General features: G+C 40.2%; 1 protein-coding gene across 7 annotated transcripts in view; it reads left to right on the top strand.

Annotated features, from left to right (window-relative positions):
* Positions 1–2,108: 2,108 nt before the first annotated feature.
* syngap1b (synaptic Ras GTPase activating protein 1b) overlaps positions 2,109–19,500 on the top strand; it is a 138,648-nt gene continuing 121,256 nt past the window's right edge. For 5 of the 7 annotated variants that reach the window (XM_066645031.1, XM_066645033.1, XM_066645028.1 and 2 more), the window contains exons 1-2: positions 2,678–2,966; positions 17,331–17,486. In XM_066645031.1, the coding sequence (XP_066501128.1) occupies positions 17,462–17,486 (25 nt within the window). In that variant the 5' untranslated portion in view covers positions 2,678–2,966; positions 17,331–17,461. Of the gene's footprint in view, positions 2,452–2,677; positions 2,967–17,330; positions 17,487–19,500 lie in introns of those variants that run through there. The other 2 variants (XM_066645030.1, XM_066645029.1) reach the window with 2 other exon arrangements.

The following is a 19,500-nucleotide window of genomic DNA, read 5'->3' as shown; positions in this document are numbered from 1 at the left end:
TTTTACATTTTAAATATTTATAATCTGACTCTGACTACATTTGGGAAAGATAACATGGTGTCTATGTACATTTTTGTTATGTTTCTAATAATTTTGTGAGGACTGTAAAGAAAAAGTAAACAGCAGGTGCCTTTCCTCTGCTTAGGCTGCTACAAGTTTGTACACTGTTCATGTTGATGTTGGGGTTTAAATAACCTCAGCATTTTAAGTGAAAATATCTCTGGAAAAAGCTGAGCCGCAGCAATAGAATTAGCTTTCCCGTTTGGGGAAGGGGAGCATGCCTCACATACAAGCTCATTTCTTCAGGAAAATCAAATAACCACTGAGACGTGACGCGACACGATGAGATTTTCTGCCTCTTTCCCCTCACAACGTACAGAAAAACACCTGGATTGCTCAGAGGCAGGGAAACTGACTGTACTCAATCCAGATGACTTGAAGGAATTTTACACTACAGCTTTAAATATGGTTTTTCGATGATAATTTTACAAACCATTTGAATCCATAAATGGTTGTTGCCATGTTACATTATTAATCTTCATGGCAGAAATAATTCTGTCTCCATATTCGGATATCAAACACCAGCTACCCTGAAATTGGTATGCAAATGTAACAATGAACAGATATATAGATATTGTCTAAAATTATTTGGAGTAAAATATTTGATATTAAACCATATAACATCTTTAATACTGTACTGAACACTACAAAGCCAACTTGGCAACCCCCTGCACATCCCCTTATTTCAAAGTAGATCCTTGCTGTTTTTTATTTTGATCTGATAGGACAAGTTAAAAAGGCAAGTGATAACTGATAACCAGTTTGTAAGAAATAGGAAATGTAATATTCAATAAGCTTTAATATTTTGACTGTACGATATGTGTGAGGCCACCAGATGGCAGCCAAGTATGAATATTGCAGAGTGTCCACTCCAGAACAAGTATTAATAAAAACTAAAAAGGGAATGTCCCATTTTAAGAGCTGGACCTACTTGGCATGAGTTTTAAAAGGATGTGTCGCCAATGTAAAGACACGGACACAGGGCGGCGGGTCATGAACTTTTAATTGACTCTAAGCAGATGCTACAGAAGCATCTTGGCTGCAGTGAACGCCATTTTGGCTCGGGTTACCATAGCACTCTGCCTCAGCTTCCTGAGAGAGAGAGAGAGAGAGAGAGAGAGAGAGAGAGAGAGACTATTCAACTCTTTGCAGGTGGATGAAATATTCAGTGTTCATCTATGCCACTCTGCAGATTGTATTTTGCAGTTTAATTAATTTTCTGTGCATTTATTTATTTATTGTAAAACATCACCTAAATATACTGTTGTTCTGTAGTGGAAACAATGCTTGAAGTGTCCGTTTTTAATATAAACATCTGCAAAGAACATTTTCTAAAGCAAATATTGATAATGGTACACATCTAATAGACTCATAGACTCCAACTTCTATTCAATGCAAAAATTAACAAGAAAACCTAAATCCATCCAGATGACATTGAACGTTTAAGACATTTTTCAAAGGTTTGTTAAAGACATAGTTAGAGGTCACAACTAAAACGTCCTTTAGATGTATAAATATGTATTTCTTAATTACGTCTTCTCCATATAGATGCTATTATAAAATAGGTTATTTGAATATAAGTTTTAATTGTTCCATTAAAACCACCATCCAATGAAAAACAGGTTTCTAACCGTGTTCACAGTCCATACGTTGCTGTGTGTGTATGCTATAAAATGTATGATGGTTGAGCATTTCCATTTCCATGCTCTAAGAGTCTGATTTTAGACAACCATAGTTTCTTACGTCACAAAACTAAGGAACCATCAACTTGCAGGGGAGTGCTTTCAAGCTGCAGGCGAATGGTAAGAGTTGGTGAACATGGAGACAAGGATTAATTATATATTTTTATATCTACAAATCCTCAAATAAGTTCTAAATATGTCGCTCTGATGAACAGAGATGTTTTTTTTTATTTATCACTATTATTATTATAGCGGTTAAAAGGGAAGACCCCATAAAGACAGGAAAACTAACTCGTGTGTTTGTGCGTATGAGCTGCAGCAGCACGTATCCTGAAATTACAGAATAAACCCTACTTTTGTGTCAGGTTTGCTTCGAATTCAGTTGTAAACCACGGTTGTCTACATTAGTAGCTAACATTTCGACTGAGTTGAATGCGTGTCTCCTCAGAGGAGCAGTGTTACTGTAACCGTTACTCCACGCGCTAACGGTCAATTCAGCGCAGCCCAGCACCAGTTGAACAGCGGACGGCGAAAACTTCAACACAGCCGCCTCTTAAAGGCCTAGTAACCCACACTCATACATTAGACATATTTGGGGCGTGTGAGAAATATGCCAACACGTAGGCTCCCATCTCTCTCTCAACCTCTCTGTATCTTTCTCGACGTCTCTCGACCTCTCTCGGAGAAAAAGACGTTACTCCACGTAACGGTAACGGTCACTCGGACGGCACTTAGCACGAAATGCTAATAGTGTAAACGGGGGAGAGGAGAGGGACACGAACCGCATATAGATTTTAAACTGGAAAAACAGACAGTCCCTCCTCCACCCCCCTGCCTCCCTCCCTCCCTCCAACCATCTCTCTCTCTCTCTCTCTCTCTCTCCTTTACCACTATCGGCTCGTGTCACTATTTGTGAACGCAAAATTTCAAGAGCCGAGTTTTTACGCTAAGCTAAACAACGGCTGGATTATATTTAATTTTTTTCCTCATTTTTTAAAAAACAAATTGAAATTTGTAATATTTTTCTCACAGGAACACTGCGCTGCGTCGACGCAGCCCATGGCCAGCAGGTTATTTTTTTTTTATTTTTCCAATTCTCTCTCTGTCTCTAATACTGAGGGATATTTTTCAGCTAAACGGTAACATGGGAAAAAACTGAAGAGTGAAGACCAGCGGAGAACGCCGTTCAATGCCGTTGGAACATGTCCTATGTTCCCTTTCAAGGTAAGAGAAGTGTTATAGCTATATATTTCAACACCGCATCTCTCTCTCTCTCTCTCACTCTCACACACTCTTTCCCTCCCTCCCCCTTTTCCCTCCACTCTCTCCCTCTCGCTCTTTACCTCTCCTCAGCCTTGCGCTAGTGCCACCAATCCTAATGATACCTAACATATTCCTTTCTCTCTCTCTCTTTCTCTCTCTCTCTCTCTCTCTCTCTCTCTCTCTCTCTCTCTCTCTCTCTCTTCCCCGCTGTGGAGCATTGCTATCATTTCATGTCCCTCCAATACAAGGGAACAAGAAAAATGTCACTCAGGATGATGTGCCCACTGCTTTTTTTGGCCGGACTCTACACACGTCCAACCAGCCAGTGGGGAATCGCAGCTTCAAGCCAGATCTGCTTGAAACCCTTGTGTTAATTCGCCCCCACTCTCGGCTTGCTGCTTAACAAGTATGGAGACACCATTGCAGTAGAGCAACACTTCTCTTTCTTTCTTCTCTCCACACACTTGTGCCTTACTTGGCTCTATGGTCCAGGCAGAAGAAAGTAAGTGTCCTCTGAGATTGCCACAGCTGTGGAGGGAGCATGTGTGTGTGTATGAGTTCTGGATGTGTGTATGTATGTGTGTGGGGAGGGTTGGCACTCACGTCCATTTCTGATCAGTTGGGATGGTGCAGCCGTGACAGCAGCATCAGCACTTTCAGACATATATTATTCCCAGTACTACTGGACGTATTGGCAATAGTCTTGGCTTCAGTCAGGAATCACTCAAACAAGCCAGATGTTAGAAGGTAAGCTGATAGCTGGAGCTTTTTTGAGGGGGGGGGCAGACACGAAGCAGGGCTATTCGGTTGAGAATGACTTTTTGGGGCTCTGGGCTTAATGGCAGCAGTGTACTATTTTAGTCAGTTGGGAAGATGCAGCCATGACAGCAGTATCAGCACTTTCAGCCCTTTATTCCCAGTATAGCTGGACTTCCTGGCAATAATCTTCTTGATTTTGGTCAGGAACTGCTAAAGAAACCCAAATGTCAGAAGGTAAGAAGAACCTGCTTTTGTAGGTTGAGCGTAAAGCTTTGGAAGTAAAAAAATACTTGATGGAGAATGACTTTCGGTGCTTCAGTCTTAACGGCAGCCATGTACTATTTTAGTCAGTTGTATAACACCGGTTCTAATTCTGGGATTGGTGATTCATTGTGGAGAACTGTTAACAGCCACAGTAAGGATGCTAAACCTGCGTGCACGTTACAGTAAATCACGTTATTGCTGTAGGTGGGTTACTTCAGCTTCGAGTCTTGGAATGAAGTCAGTAACGTTAGTAGTGTTACATAATGTAATCAGAGAGCAATTACATGTATGCAATATGGCATATCTGCACTTTTGTGCCGTGAGAATGATTCAGTGAATGAGCAACAACGTTCGGGAAGATTGTAGACCTGAGACAGATGACGGAAACGCTCTGTTGTAAAAGTTGTTTCAGGGCAGAACTGATTTATTTCAGCGAGCTGCTTCAATGGAGTTAAAGGAAGTCTGAGTAAGAACTTTTATGCTAGGAAGAAGACAAGAATGATGACCTCTTGCAAAGCGTAAGAGTCTCATTCATCACATACAATTTAGTGGCAGACCTAGTTGTGACATTTTTTCTTTCTTGGGAAAGCTTTTATGTGCGAATTACATAAACAACTACAGGAAAGCAATGTGCCACAAAATCACTGGCCCCAGTTCGCTCCTAAGAGTTGGCGAATGATTTTTCTGGCTAATTAAGGAAGTTTACAGAATGATTCAGATGACGGTCGGTCAGTAGGGTCAAACATTCAGGATCTGAGGTGTTATTCTGTTCATTAGCCAAGGGTATAATTGGGGCAAAGCAACCTTTTTTTAACGTTAAATGTTTAGCTGTATTATGTCGGTGCATACTTAACAACATCGGTTTGTCCACCAATGGAACTGAGAACAGAAGATATTTGGGGTCAGATAGCTGGGTCCTGTCATATCAATTCATGTGTTCACTGTTAAAAGCAAAAAGGATCAACTTATAGTGATTAACAGGGTCATTTCAAAAGAAAATAATCATGTGTTAGAGCTGCTGGAACCAAATGAGCCATAGCAGGCAAAAATCGTTCTGAAAGCCACCGTCCTATTGACTACGAGTATCTGAGCCCACAGGTAGCATAGTCACTGATGTTTTGCCCTCGTGTTTGACTTTTTTCAATTGTGAGAAAACCATAGGAACATCTCAGTGAAACATTGTACACGTAGAGGTATTATCTGATCAGCAATTAAAGGTCTTTACAAGCTATTAAGCACCTTCCAGACTGACTTCCGTGTCTGAGCCTTTGGAGCGATTTTTTTCATTTAATTTTCCATTTAAACCTCAAGCCCCTTCTACAAGTCTGAAAATTAATTTTTTTAGCAAAGCGAGCAGGTTATACCCAGCGTGGACCATGTGAGGTGTTCTCCTCTTTCTTTAAGACTTTGATTTTTAATTTAGGTCACAGTAGCATCTTTATATGAAAAGTTGCTCTTCTGCAGGTTTTCATTACATTTTATCTTAAAGTTAGTGGAAACCTGCTCATTCGACATTTTTTTGTTGAGGATTAATTGCTGTAGTAGAAGCCCCTAATTGTCTGAGAAAACTTTACACTAGATGTGAGGGTTTGAAAGAGGCTTTCAGTCTCTAGAGAATTAATAAGGACAGGCACTGTTGTTGTGGATGATTTGTCCTGGACCTGGTGGGGTTTTGGCAGCAGCATGCACAGAACCAACATCATGTTAGGCATATATATATATCACGCTCACACACACACACACACACATATATATTTGGAATGGCTGAGAAACTTGAGAAACTGAAATATCTCAATAAAGGCAAGCCAGGGTATATAGAATATTTCATAGATGTAATATAAAGTGAGGTGATTGTGGTATTAAAATATTCACAGGTAAATGTAGTGTATTGATAGATAATACAGTATAAAAGTGAAAAAAATATATAATATATATAATAAAAAGAAGAAATTATAATGTATTCAGAGTGCAGTTATAAAAAATATATAACGTCAAACTTTATATAAAGTTTGACTGCCCTTACCTTGCGTCCATCTGTGTGCTGATAACTATATTCATGAATTAAAGCTCAGACCTTATGAATCAGCACTAGGGGGTGTAACTCTGTGCTATGGACCTTGTTATGCAGATCTTTCAGCAGACGCTTCTGGACTTTTAATCTTCAGGTCAGCCACTGTAATGCACACTTTGCAAAAATCGAGTTATTCTACTAGAAGTGCTGTTCAAAATGAACATGTTCTCGTGCACGTTTTTAAATGCAATCGAACCTCTCCTCAAGGTAGAGCATTCAACTGCTTGAAGCTTTTCAGAGATACACTTCGTAATATGTTGATGTTTCCTTTGTAAGCATATCAGGCTGCTATGGCTGCCCATGTGGCTTGTTATGAAATAGGCCAAGGAATGGCCAAGTGTTCTCTGGTGTCACTGTAGGATGACACTGTGGAACAATATAATTCCTCAGCCTAAGCACTTATTGCGAGCCTCTGCTTTTTTTTTTCGACTAGCAACATCTCCATTTCTGCTTGGGCTGCACAACGCTGTTTCTTAATTTGTATTGCAACAACAGCAATTGCAGTACTATCACAGATGTGATAAGCAACTGAGCCTCTAACCAGCGATTAGAAACGAAATCAAAATTGAATCGTTTCGATCCAGGCAGGACCTGCTTTATAACCTCTCCATTCTTGTGCTCCAAAGTCAACGTTTTTCCACTCCTTTTATGTAGGCGGTGTGTAACATAATAAAGTATTTGTAACTGAATACTTGTAAAACAATTTAACAGAACAGCAGATGAACATTTACTGTTATTAAGGTGGTTCATATTGTCAAAATGTTTATACCTGTTGACATTAGAGTTAGCGAGTTAGCATACAGACGCTAGCTGGCTAAATGCCTTCTCTCGCCATTTTGTAAGTCATATAAAATAATGTTGATTCATTCATTATCTGTAACCGCTTATCCAATTCAGGGTCGCGGTGGGTCCAGAGCCTACCTGGAGTCATTGGGTGCAAGGCAGGAATACACCCTGGAGGGGGCGCCTGTCCTTCACAGGGCAACAGACACACACACATTCACTCACACACAGTCGCCAATCCACCTAACAACGTGTGTTTTTGGACTGTGGGAGGAAACCGGAGCACCCGGAGGAAACCCACACAGACACAGAGAGAACACACCACACTCCTCATATACAGTCACCCGGAGCGGGAATCGAACCCACAACCTCCAGGTCTCTGGAGCTGCGTGACTGTGACGCTACCTGCTGCGCCATCGTGCCGCCCAAATAACGTTGATAATTTTTTATATTTTTAAATGATGCTAGATATGATTCTGATCCCTATTTAACTAAAAACTGCACTGAAAGATTATTTGTTTTATATAAAAACTGCAATATATAAGAGTACATTTTTGTACAATTTTGTACAAGTTTTAATTCAAACCTGCATTATCAAGAGCCATGTATTAACAAGTTTTAAGAGGGGACATTTAGTTTCTACATAACCGATTCGTACAAATCAGAGGCAACTAATCAGTGTGTAAGTCAAAGCAATTAAATGAAAATTGGGCACTCTACCTTAAGTGTTCCAAATGAAATCCAGACCTTCTTGTATGTCTTGGTTTAAAAAAAACCCAAAAAAAGGTGCCTAAATTGTGCTGTCCTTTTTTTTCACCTGAATGTCGAATGTGACATAGAGCATGTTTAAGAAAATTAGAAGCGTGACTTTTGAGCGTAAAGACTCTTGTCTAAATAGCTCACAGCTCTCTCCCCCAGAGGAGCAGAATTACTCTTCAGAGAGCTTAAATGCTGATATCAGGAGCGTGACATAAGAAGCCCACTAAAACCAAGTGGAGAGAAGAGGTGTCGTGGTGAGGAGTAGACCACGTTCTGGGCCTAATTCAAATTTGCACATAAGAGCATTTAGCCCCGAGCATAACTTAATGCTCCTTGGCTGAAAGAATTGACTCAGCCGTTTGATTTAAGTTTGCGGTTCCTTTCTGCCAAAAGGTCATTCAGAGCTCAAAATATGATGAGGCTTACCCTTCACAGATAATGACACCACAAACACCAGGCACCTGAGAATCGTAAGAGTGCGGTACGAAGGAATATAAAGCAAGGGAGAGTAATCAGGCCAGGGTTTTGGTTTAAAACTAAATTGATTGTTTCTGATTGTTCAGATTCAGATATAACCATCCCACAGGTTATAAATAACAATATACAGTACTGTGCCAAATCAGAGAGCACATTTCATTGATTTGATCAGTCAGTTCAGTTATTCATTCATTCATTATCTGTAACCCTTATCCAGTTCAGGGTCACGGTGGGTCCAGAGCCTACCTGGAATCATTGGACGCAAGGCGGGAATACACCCTGGAGGGGGCGCCAGTCCTTCACAGGGCAACACACACACACATTCACACCTACGGACACTTTTGAATCGCCAATCAACCTACTAACGTGTGTTTTTTTGGACTGTGGGAGGAAACCGGAGCACCCGGAGGAAACCCACGCAGACACAGGAAGAACACACCACACTCCTCACAGACAGTCACCCGGAGGAAACCCACGCAGACACAGGAAGAACACACCACACTCCTCACAGACAGTAACCCGGAGGAAACCCCCGCAGACACAGGAAGAACACACCACACTCCTCACAGACAGTCACAACCGAACCCAATACAATCGAACCCACAACCTCCAGGCCCCTGGAGCTGTGTGACTGCGACACTACCTGCTGCGCCACCGTACCGCCCAGTTCAGTTATGTAGTGATGAATTTTTAAAATAACCTCTACATCCGAATTTTGTGTTTTTTTGGTCTGTTTCCTTTTCCCAGTAACTATTTGTTGACAGTTCCATATCCTTTCAGACCCATTATCTTGCGGTTTCCTCTCATAGTGGAAGAGTGAGCAGAAACACTTGTAGATTTTTTTCAGAGCTGAAGCAAGAGTGGAGCTTGATTTTTACCCCTGATCTCAAAGACGAAGTATCTAAGCACTGTTTATCAGATGGGCTGCACTACCAGGTCTTTCTCTGTAATTAAGAGTCTTCTTCACATCTTATGCAAGTGGACTATCTTATATCCAATCCATTTTGAAATAACCTTGAAAAGGAATGTACTTGAACACTTGTATTTAAGAGTGTGAATTATTTGATTTCAGGTTATTCTCATTCAGGTTTGAGCAACAACGGATAAATGTGTAGACCACCAAAATGTATAGATCTAGAAACATTAGATTATATGTTTTATGTGTTTTAGCTTTTTGACCATTTCTAAAAGGCTAAAAGGCTAGCCATGCTAACAAGAAAAATACAGATAGACTGATTTCTTTGGTCAGTTCAGTGTGTTGCTGTGGGTTTTTTTTTCTTCCGCAGTTGAAGTTCAGAAACTTCATGAGACTATAAGTTTTATAATGGATTTTAAAAACATTCTTAACTATAGCGGCACTCGTAACCAACAGGTAATTTTTTTCCTGGCTGTGTATATGTCTTCTGACCTGTAGACCTCTCTCCTGTAGTCGTACAGAACACTCACATACAGGCCACATGTCACATTAAGTCTGAATTGTGATTCAAACCTCTCTAAAATACCTTGAACACTTTTCATTAGCTGGCTTGCGGGAGGATTTGGAATTCTTTGGCGTGTCAAATTAGATGCTGATACCGCAGCTCATGATATAATTGCTTAGAAATTAAAATAAAATATTATAAAATCACTTCAGCGCAGCCCGGAGCGGGGTAACCGTTTGTGACTTGGATACCCAAACGCTGACTGACAGAAATAGTGCTTGCACAAGAGTCAGAGCTTAAGACTCCTGTGGCCTTAGCTCGCCTTCTCTTCAAGTTATTTATTCAAGCGCTCTTATGTACACATGACACTTACTTGTAGCTTATTTACATTTCTCATCCACCAGGAGTGTTTATGATCCAGTGCATGCCATACCTGGTTTTAAGAAAACTTGAAAAAAAAAAAGAACTGCAATGCATTTCTCTGTGCAGTCTTTAAAGTCTGCTGATTTTTCTGAAACTAAATGCATCAGCACCAAGTCTGAGTCCTCTGGAAGGATCATATGGATCCTATGGATCATAAATACCACATCAACTCATCCTAAATGTTTATGTGGGAATGTGGTGAATGCAGTTTCTCCTCTTTGGAGAGCCTATTTGGGAGGCTTATTTGGGCCTATAGGGAGGCCTATTTGGGAGGCTTTACAACTTTATTGCCCCATGCTTAGCATTGGGTACGATGAACATTTGGTCATGTGTAGTTGTCCTGCAATGTGCTACAACATCATGACATGTTTTTCTATGAAGATAATACAGGCTGTGTCTGTGTGTGTCTGCCTTAGATGTCAATAAATTTAGGGAATAATGGTGCACTGTAAAAAATGTCTGAATTTTACGGTGGGAAACTGTAAAACCATGGCAGTAAATAACTGTAACAACTCTAAAAAGGTTGAAAACAGTTTTTGTAACAGTGAGATACTTTTATCAGCCAAAACACACACTTTTTACTGTAAAAAATACATTACTTCACTGTTAAACACACAAACCATTAGGGGTTCCCAGCATGCCTTGCTTCTCCATACTTTCTGGGATTATCAAAATTTCTTTGTGTTTTTTCTCTCTTTGAGACTTGGTGTGATTAGAGATTTGTGTATTTGTCTGTGTGTGCTTGTGTTTCTATGCATGTTGTGACGAGATGTGTGTTGGTCAGGAAAGTACACCATCAGCCTGTGTTTCGAGTGCTGGAGTGTGGCACCCAGATACTGCACATTACTTTGGTCCTTGTGGGCAATATCTCTTTTTAAGGGCTGAATATAGAATGCGGTTTGACTATATCTAAATATGGCTCAGTCTCAGTTCTCTCATTTGTCACACAATTTACATGTTAATTTTATGGCAAAACAATGTTTCTTTGTTATTTGTATGTAAATATTATGGCACTTTTTTACGGTGTATATCTGTTTTTTTTAACAGAAAAGTACCGTAAACAAAACAGTTCTTAAATGTAAAATTTATTATTGCCAAAAACGTGACTGTATATTTCACAGTGAAATTCTGGCAACCACAGCTGACAGTTATTTACCGTAAATTTTACTGATTTGTTTACAGTGTGTACCACATTTCTTCAAACCTCTGGATGTCCAGGGTGTACCTGGTTAATAGGCTATTAATAGTAGCAGTAAAAGTAGTAATGGTAGTAGTCATAGTAGTAATAGTGGTAGTAGTATCATGGAAATTATTTTAGCTGCTATTTTCAGTACACTGTCAACTCTGGATCCTGTCAGCGATAATGTCCTTGAGCAGATTTGAGTGTATATGTGTAAAATGTGTGTGAAGGACAGACCAAGAAAAAGTCATTTGGTGGAGTAAGGAAGAATCCGGATCTCTGTAATTAGCTGTAATCGGCTACACTGAAGTGGATGGGAAAAACAAAACAGACTGTGGACTTTCTCATAACAATAGCCTATCAGCAACACCACTGAATTACTGTCTTGGCAAAAAGTTAGCCTCTCTGAAATGGTAATGGTTAATGTACCAACATGTTGTTTTATTCTGGACAACTTAATGATCTGACATCAGCACCTGACCTCAGTAATGTGGCTGGATGCCGTCAGATCTTCACAGAAATGTTGCAATATCTAGTGCAAAGCCTTCCTAGAAAAGATGAGGTTACTACGACAGCAGAGGGGGTGAAACTAATTGTTGGCCACCAATTGTTGGCCATGTAGTGTATATTTATTTAGGCGAAGCAGGAGAAGTGGAACAGTTGAGTGAGTGAGGTATTACAACGTACATTTTACCACTGCTAACGTCAGTAAACACAGGTTTGCTCCAACCATTAAAACTCACTCATTCTTGTCAAGAATAACCAGTAACAGGCCTTAAAAGATATAAGGACTGGTCTAATAAACACGGATGCAAAGATACAGCAACAGAGTCAAAATATTTGGGAACTTTTGGGTAGTCATGTGGAACTCTCTTGTGGAGGTGCATTTAAGGTAATGACATGAGGCAGCAGCATCTGGCAGCATATTACTTGCTTGATCTCTTCAGGCTTGAGACTGAAAGGTGGCTATAACCTGTATGATAACACATAAAACTATATAAAAAACATGTTTAATCACATCATTGTCTTTAGTCATTCACAAATATTTGCATCTGTAATTCAGCGATATTATGTTCATTAAGTTCACATGAAGGGATAGCACAGTGGCACAACAGGTAGTGTCCATATCAGACAGCTCCAGGGTCCTGTGGTCGTAGGTTCAAACCCCACCTCGGGTCACTGTCTGTGAGGAGTTTAGTGTGTTGTCTGTGTGGGTTTCCGCCGGGTGCTACGTTACCTTCAACTATCCAAAAGCACATGCTAGTCGCCTTGCGTCCAGTGATTTAGGAAGGATCTGGTCCCACCTGACCTTGACCATGGATCATATAGTAATGTGAGCACAGTGTGAACATGACAGTATGAGGAAAGCAGGGTTTTATCACCCTCTCCCGCTAAAAGAATACGTGACTGCTTATTCCAGCTGTTCCATTAGTTTATAGGTGAACTCGCACTTGGCAATCCATACCTTTCCTAGACACGTTTGACCCCCAAAGCCCAGTCTGATCTCAGTGCTCAGATACTCACTGTAAACAAATGTAAGTCATGTGAGAGGGTCGAGAGTTATTGCCAACAAAACGACTACAAATAAGCCATATAGTACATAGTGTCTGGTGACATAAGCGTGATTGGGTTCAGAAGATTAAAACGCAGTGTGAGCACAGGTCAGCAGGGGGGAGTGGAGTTGGGAGGACAACCGTCCAAGTGTGAGTACACCCTATATGAAACTCACGTTTTTAAACTTCATGTTGTTTTTCAGCTGTTTCCATGTTGTTGTGTCTTTTGTGAATTCACTCAACAGTGAAATTTGACCCCAATGTACAGTGCAAAAAAAATGCCATTCCAACCTTTCCGGAACCCCACTAAACCCAACCGAACCCGAGGTGCATGCAGAGGCATATGTCCGTTCCAGTTAGCATCTCAGGAAACCCTGAGGTCATGTTGATGTGGCTACTTTCATGATAGCATGATTACCCCGGAGAAACAGCTGCAAACACACACACACACACACACACACACAGCATTCATTCTTTCTCTTGAATAACCACTTACAAGCTGTGCACTCGCACACGTAGACACACACACATACACATGCCCCAACACACGAACACAAATATACTAAATGAACACACACAAAGCTACAGACCAAACACATCGGATGGAGCAGGTTCATGCTGCTTTAAGGTCTGGAGTTCCAACCTCTTTCAGAGTGTTGCTGGCGTGTCATTTAGCAATAGCTAGAACTCCCAGAGCTTTGTAGCAGCTTTACAGGAAAATTATTTGTGAGAGGTGCACAGAAAATGGTTTGAAACCTCTCCCTTGAGATACTGAACCATTGCCAGCTCACTGGAGGAGGCTCACTCTGAAGGAGGGTATAAACAGGCCCTACAATTAACGTCTTTATTTTGAAGATTTTAACCCTTATGCACGGCAGTTAACATCAGTTTTTTTAAAAAAGCTTTCATTTGTTTTAATATTAAATATTTCTCACTCGTAGCTCAGTGAAAAAGGTGGATGTTCTTCTGGAAGTAGAAGAGTCATTGTGATTAGTCATATTGTCGTTTACAGAGGTTTTAACACTTGAAACAAAATATTACATATTCAAAAAAGCACCTTTATAAGAAAAGGGCAAAACCAGCAGCTTCTTAGTACCATTTACTTTCTCTACACTTTTTTAAGATTCTGGCTTGACTTCCACTAGTGGTCATGACATAATCGTGGGTGGTTACTGATACATCCCGACTGTGCCCTGTGCCGTGCCCCTAGGACACACTGACATCACAGCACATGACTTATACCAGACCTGGAGATTTACTTGGAAAATACATATGACTTGTCAGCAGACAAGCGCAACCAAAATAACAAAGACTAACTCCCAGATTGTTGCATTCATTTTAATTTCACTGATTTTGTTCTTTCAATGTATAATTCTGCAGTATTGATATTTTTTTGTTATAAAATTTCAACACTGTGTTAATGGCAGTAATTTTCAAACTACGCAATAATACACGAGAGGAGAAATACACGAACGTTGAGTGTATTTTTGCAATTATACCACAGTTCGTTAACCCAGTTTATTATTAGGTTTTAAGATAAAGAAGACATTCATTCATTCATTCTCTGTAACCACTTATCCAATTCAGGGTCACGGTGGGTCCAGAGCCTACCTGGAATCATTGGGCGCAACTCTGGAGGGGGCGCAACTCTGGAGGGGGCGCAACTCTGGAGGGGGCGCCAGTCCTTCACAGGGCAACACACACACACACACACACATTCACTCACACCTACAGACACTTTTAAGTCGCCAATCCACCTACCAATGTGTGTTTTGGGACTGTGGGAGGAAACCGGAGCACCCGGAGAAAACCCACACAGACACAGGGAGAACACACCAACTCCTCACAGACAGTCACCCGGAGCGGGAATCGAACCCACAACCTCCAGGCCTCTGGAGCTGTGTGACTGCGACACTACCTGCTGCGCCACCGTGCCGCCCTGATAAAGAATATTATGAAAATATAGTGAAAATATATTTGTTTTCTTTTATCCCTCACACATTCATTTTTGCTCTTTTCAACAAGCTCTGGATCTTTAACCTGTGCGATGTTGGACCTGTTAAGTATTTCAGAACTTTTTCAAGCGAGCCGGTCCGTGTTCACACCGACAGGGGAGCATTGTGTGTTGAGAAACAAGGGTGCATTATTTAGAGCTGCTCTCTGTCCACATCGAGATATAAGCAGAGATAAACCCATCAAGTCAATAAAATGTTATGGTTTAACCATTGTTTGCAGCGGATTCAGATCGTAGTGCTATGGCACTATATCACACACTAAACGATGCCAAGTTCTCTCTGTTTAAGTTAAAAGTGAGTATTTTGGAGTATCGCTCCAGAGCCGTGCTGCTGAGCTGATTACACAATCACAGAAACCACGTAGACATAGCATTTTATTTTTATTTATTTATTTTATTATTTATTTTTTTTTCGTTTACAAATCAGAAAGCAGATTACAGCCCACTGCGCCATAACCTTTTACTCTGTTCAAAATAAGGTACACGAAAAGAAAATTAACCGGCCGTTGGGTGAAAAAGTCCAGGCACAGTCCTGTCTTGTAAGTGCTGGAATCGTTGCTAGGTTACATGTATTTTGCAGAGTAATACCTGAAGAGCTTCGGTCAGAGTGCCATTATCGTGTAATATTGGCACTCCTGGAACGTCTCTCAGCCAATCAAATTACAGGGTCGGAACTAACGGCGGTATAATTAGCCATTTAAAATGCAACAATCTCAAATGTGCCATAATTTTGCAGAGACCCATTCTATTAAATTCAGCTAATAAACAGTAGCGAGTACACAGTTCTCAATAGTGATTATGTACTTATTTTCCCTTCATGATCAGCAGAAACAAATGCATCTATGTTTGCATTTCAGTGCATAGTCTTGTGGAAAGTATAAAATGTTTTACAACATTTTATAAAAAAAAGAAGAAGCCCTGAATACTAGATGAAACTTGGCTGTAGGTAGTTCTTCTTCAAATGGTTTTATTACATTTAAATACAACAGAATGACAGTAATAATTCTATTATTGATACAGTTAAAATACATGGTAGACGCTGTTATCTAGAGCGACATGCAATTCTTATGATGTCGCAGTATTGGTGTATTATCCAAATCTCAGTTGTCTCAATCTCAGCATCATTCTGACATTGTCTTGTCTCAGTGTCTGATAAAGGTGGGCTCAGAAATAGTTCTCGAGACCAACTGAAGGCCTCACCTCTGTTGAAGATCTCTGGAAAGTATCGGCCACAACATAGTCTTGGTTTAGACTAAGGACTAAGTGTGTCCCGCTCTCAAGATGAACTCAGACTCAGTGTATCCCAGTGTCAGTTTTGGCTAGAATTCAATGTGTCCTCAGGCTCTGCTCTGTTGATCTTGACAACATTTCTTTACACAGTGATGAAGTGTTAGGAATCTAGCCCAAGGTTTCTTATTGATGTAGTGTTGTGTAATTATCCAGTTTGGGAACTGAACCCTAGTCAGCTTTACCCACCAAACCAACGAATGTGTTCTTCTAAGGCTTATACGAGTATGTGCTTTCTGTTTGGTTTTGCTGCTGTGCTGCTGTCTGCTGGATGCCTCAAGGTTGACATTGCTTTGGTTCATGCCCTTCCAGCCTTACACTGGGTTTGCTGGAGAGCAGAGTTGTGCCTCATTGCTTGGGTGCAGTGACACACACACACACACTCACAAACACACACTCACGCTCATTCAGACTTCTCCCCTGGAGTGCCCCTGCTCTGTATCTCTGTGTTCTTTTTTCTCTTCTCCCCCACACTGCTTGTTTTATTATTACACTAGGGTTTTCACAGTATCAGGATTTTAACTTTTACTCAGTTACCAAGGGGTGTGATTTCAATTCCTGAAACCAAAAGAAAACCATGACAAAAAATTTTAAAAAGATCATTGTCTGAATGTACAAATTAAATCAAACACAAAAGTGTATACAAAAACATGTATTAGTCAAACGTGTCTTAGTGTATGACTGAAACTACTGGACAAAGAAAGGTATTTGATGGAGCTCCATCATTCCGAAGAATGCACTGCTCCACAGCCCAATGCCAGGGTGCTTTATACCCCTCTGGAGCATAGGGAACTACTGCCCCAGAATGTTTTATGCTTTCCTTTGGCAGTTATACAGACTGTCTGTATCCACAGTTGGTGCCCATTAAAGTAGCAGAATTAAGTACCACTATTTGGCCATGTATTGTATATTGTTTCTTGGCAAAAGGCTGAAGCATATTGACATATACATTTTTAGCCATTTTTCCTGGCCCTACTTCTTATGTTCAGTAAATCCAGTAAATAAATAAAGAACCAATTAATAAATAATAAGCAATACCTCATTATCATGTTCTGACGCGAAGACATAACAGCATTATTCTAGTAGCATATGGTCACATGATCATAAAATGTGTATGATATGCAAATAAGCACAGATTGGTTTGTTCATGGCCAGAACAGAAGGTCAATGCCTAACTAAAGAGTACTGAAAAGTACTGAATTGTTTACAGTGCTGTAGTATTGAAAAAGCATTGAATGTTCAATACATTGTGTTACACCGTATTATACACACACTCTCTCTCTCTCTCTCTCTCTCTCTCTCTCTCTCTCTCTCTCGTACTGTGAACCTTACAGTAAGAATACGCTTGGCGTGTTGTCCTCACTGTAGAGCGGCGAGTGATGTCCAAACAGTGGCCTGGCTGCTGCTGTAAGCCACCTGCTCCTCTTTCACTGACACTCGAGGGGTAGCCAGGAGACGAGCCCACATGCTGACACACACAGATCACACAGGTATACACACACACACACACACACACATACATAGGCACTCACATACATGTACACACACATACACGCACACACACACATAGATAGACAGCCTTGCAAACCATGCCATTGTCCCCATCTTCTCTGGCATCCATGATATTTTGGGATCTCATTTAAACTACATCTATAATAATAAGTTAATGATGTATAAGAAGACGAGTTAACATCACACAGTTATGAAAAAGCCAGTATTTCTTAAAAAACTCTGTAGCAGTGTAATTTAGATTTCTTGTTTATGAGGTCACCGGAAAAACAAAACTACTCATTTTGCATTTTACGCCAAAAGACAAGACATTTTATTAGTGTGTGATAATTCCAATCAACGTTTTCTGGTAGTGTAAATGTCTGAATGCTCTAAAAAATGGTATGATTCAGTGTTAGTCTATAAAAGACACTGCACATAAATATATAGCACAACCCCTTTTGTTATTTATATCAATGTTTTTTGTCAAGAATTACAGACCTTTAACTCACACACTCACATTCTCATATTGAGCAGATTTGACAGTTCTCCACTAGGGGAAGTTAATAAAACTCACTAGATTTTGGTGCTTCATAAATAGTACTTTGCATTAATTACACGCTTTGTCGTTGTTCTTGCCATTGTGAGACTCTTTTGTATGGAATTAAATACTAGACACTTGGAAACCAATGAACTGCAACTGTGTCTTTTTGTTTTTTCTAATATCCACTAGCGCATTACCAAAGTTTCCAGTGTTATGGCTTGTGCAGCCTGCAGTTTTTGCCTTATGAAACTACAGGTTGGTTTCATTATCTTGGGTAATATTCAAAGTTTACACCCATGACATGTTTATTCATTTCAGACAAAGATATGTGTACTAAAATATAAAATAAGATGGTATAGAATTATCAGTTGTGGTTTGCAAAGATGTTTTAGGGTGACAGGAGCTAGCTAGGATGCTAACCATGCTAGGTTTTATGCTAGCATTCTCAGAATGGGATTTTGCTGGTGATTTCACACTTGACAGAAAAACAGAGGGCTTTTATCCTCGTGTTCTATAATCCTTCAACAAATTGTGCTATAGTTGCCTGTCTGCATGTTTTTGAGGATAACACCTTTGAAAAATGCGCCCTTAATGACAGCTTTTATGATGTAAAATGGTGGTGTGAGCCAGGCTTTTTTGATTGTTTGCTACATTACCTGTGTATGTGCCTCTGAAATTGAGGCTCCAGTGAGGAAGAGGTTAAGGATTATGAGTGAATTGCTTGTGATATTTCTTTTTTTTTCATTCATGTGTTAAGAAAAATGGTTGTGGAGTGCTAGAAGCCTTCTTGGAGATTGATTACTGCAGGTGAAAAAGTTTAAACTCGACCAGCATTCTGACACATTCTCTGGCACAAAAAAGGCCTTCAGTGGTTTAAAATCTATATTTGGTAGTTCTAAGTGCATAAAATTGATTTAAACCATCAATTTGGTCAATCAAATCATATATACTCATATGAAAATTGTGTTAGATTACTTCTTTCATCGTAACAGGGTGTGAGGACACCAGAACTTCGTTATAGACTTGTAGAGTGGCATGTGAAATCTTTTACAAATTTTTTTTTGTTGCATTTGTACTAAAATATTTGGGCTTCAATTTTAGTACATCTTATTCTTTATTTTTAATAACAGTGTCACCAGATTAGAACAAATAGTTAAATAAAACCAATTAGCCAATTAATCAGGCATTTATCCTGCAAACTACAAACCACATTGGTCTTTATAGTGGGTCTTATGGGATTGCAGTTGTACATTAATGATGAGCTAACAATGTTTAAATGAACGGCGGCACGGTGGCGGTCACACAGCTCCAGGAACCTGGAAGTTGTGGGTTCGATTCCTGCTCCGGGTGACTGCCTGTGAGGAGTTGGTGTGTTCTCCCTGTGTCTGCGTGGGTTTCCTCAGGGTAACTGTCTGTGAGGAGTGTGGTGTGTTCTCCGTGTCTGCGTGGGTTTCCTCCGGGTGACTGTCTGT

Source organism: Hoplias malabaricus, chromosome 1, assembly GCF_029633855.1.
Source record: "Hoplias malabaricus isolate fHopMal1 chromosome 1, fHopMal1.hap1, whole genome shotgun sequence".
Classification (NCBI taxonomy): domain Eukaryota; kingdom Metazoa; phylum Chordata; class Actinopteri; order Characiformes; family Erythrinidae; genus Hoplias; species Hoplias malabaricus.
This window is presented reverse-complemented; position numbering and strand designations above follow the sequence as displayed.